General features: G+C 47.8%; 1 protein-coding gene across 1 annotated transcript; it reads right to left on the bottom strand.

The window, feature by feature from the left end:
- Positions 1–262: 262 nt before the first annotated feature.
- On the bottom strand, positions 263–1,485 carry LOC307012978 (G-protein coupled receptor 151; the record flags this gene model as incomplete). The annotated part of the gene is made up of 1 exon (XM_079640185.1): positions 263–1,485. One exon carries the CDS (start codon positions 1,483–1,485, stop codon positions 352–354), a length of 1,134 nt encoding a protein of 377 aa, XP_079496311.1. The 3' UTR covers positions 263–351.
- Positions 1,486–1,718: the final 233 nt, after the last annotated feature.

Genomic DNA, 1,718 nt, shown 5'->3' with positions numbered 1-1,718 from the left:
AGATTTGATGGTTGAGTTGTATTTTATCCGTGATTAAAGTAGGCTGAGTGATTGTAGCTTTGATACAAAAAAAACAACAGAGCAGTCCATATTTGAGAATGTTTTATTATCCATGAACACAATCACAACAAAATATGACATAATGTCCTCAATGTTTACATTGGTTTGTACAAAGCTCCTCTAATACAGTTGATTTAAACTGCAGGCAATAACAGATATTCAAAAGAGAAACACTGAAATACTTTATTTCACATCTAATAACAACACAAACAGCTGTTCAACGAGGGTATGCACTGTGGGTCAACACACTAGAAACAAGCCGAGTAAAAAACACTTTTCACATCTGATTCTCTATAACATTTTCTCTTCTCTCTCCCATGGAACCGGATCCTGCTCAACCTCCACGTGCGTATTCCTGCGCCCTGTCCAAAAGTGCTCTACATCTGGGATGGTCATCTCCCCCTCCTGTGCGATTGCGTTTTCCACGGAATTGGCCCCCACTTCTGCTCCATTTCCCTCCGTTTTTTGACACTTGTTGCTGGGAAGCTGCTTCGACCCTCTGCAGGACGCGATGAACCAGATCTGGACCAGTCCTTGGCGCACGTCGTCGTACATGGTCATTAGGATCACCGGAGAGAAGGAGCTGCAAGCGTAAACCATGACTTGCGCAAAGATGATCAAACCCACGGGAGGCTTGTTGTACCCTAGCCTGATCCAGGTGAACGTGCCCCACTCTGGCAGCAGCATGAGCCCCAAAGCTCCACTCAGACACAACAAAACAAGGGTGACTTTGCTCTGGCGCTGCGGGCTAGGTGCGTGGTTCACCGCGGTGTGCAGAGCTTTGGTGTAGTAGGCAATGGTGAAGATGACCGGCACCACATAGCATGCAGTTGGATAAATCTTGTAGAACAAACTCATGAAGTCGGCTGCACACGCTGGCATTTTGTAGACGCAAATAGTGTCTCGGGCATGAGGCACCAGAGAGGCGAAAAGCATCTGGGGAATTGGAAACATCATGGACACGACGCAGGTAATCACCACGGCTCCATGGATCCACGTTGGGATGTTCAGGGAACCCGTGTTGGGACTGGGGACCAAAGTGTGTTTGGCTCTTGTTGTGACTGCAAGGAGTAAAGTTTTTGCAACCACACACGAGTGCTGGAACCAGTCCGTGGTGCTGCACACGAAGCTGCCCAGGGTCCAGGTCTGCTTGTAGTAAGTGATCGCGCGCACAGGAGCGCACAGCAGCAAGATCGCCAAGTCCAAGGAGGCCAGAGATGAGAGGAGGACTTTCACCTCGGAGCCCCTTTTGTTTCTAAAGTCACAGATCAAAATCAGCAAAACGAGCAAATTCCCAACTGCTCCGGACACGCAGATCCCAATGAGAACAACAGGCATGGCTGTCCTGATCTCCTCCCCCTGGAGAAGTTGAACTCCTCCAACGAAATCAAAAAAGGACACATTTGCTGGTCGATTAATATCCATCTCCTAAATTATAAAAAATGCAACTTTAATGAAACGTTGTCTTTCAAGTTCCACTTTATCCTGCAGATGTGTACGTCCTGGAGGAAAAGAGAAAACAGAGGAGCTGCCCAAAGCGTGTTGGTGCTGAAATGCTTCCGATGCGGTCGTGATCGTATCAGCAAGTGGAAGAGCAGTATGGCAGGTAGGCTATTTCAAGTGCTGCCATTTAGCAACCACTCACGTCATATCTCACC

Source organism: Notothenia rossii, assembly GCF_949606895.1.
Source record: "Notothenia rossii genome assembly, chromosome: 7".
Lineage (NCBI taxonomy): Eukaryota > Metazoa > Chordata > Actinopteri > Perciformes > Nototheniidae > Notothenia > Notothenia rossii.
Note: the sequence above shows the minus strand (reverse complement) of the source record. Positions and strands in the feature narration are given on the sequence as shown.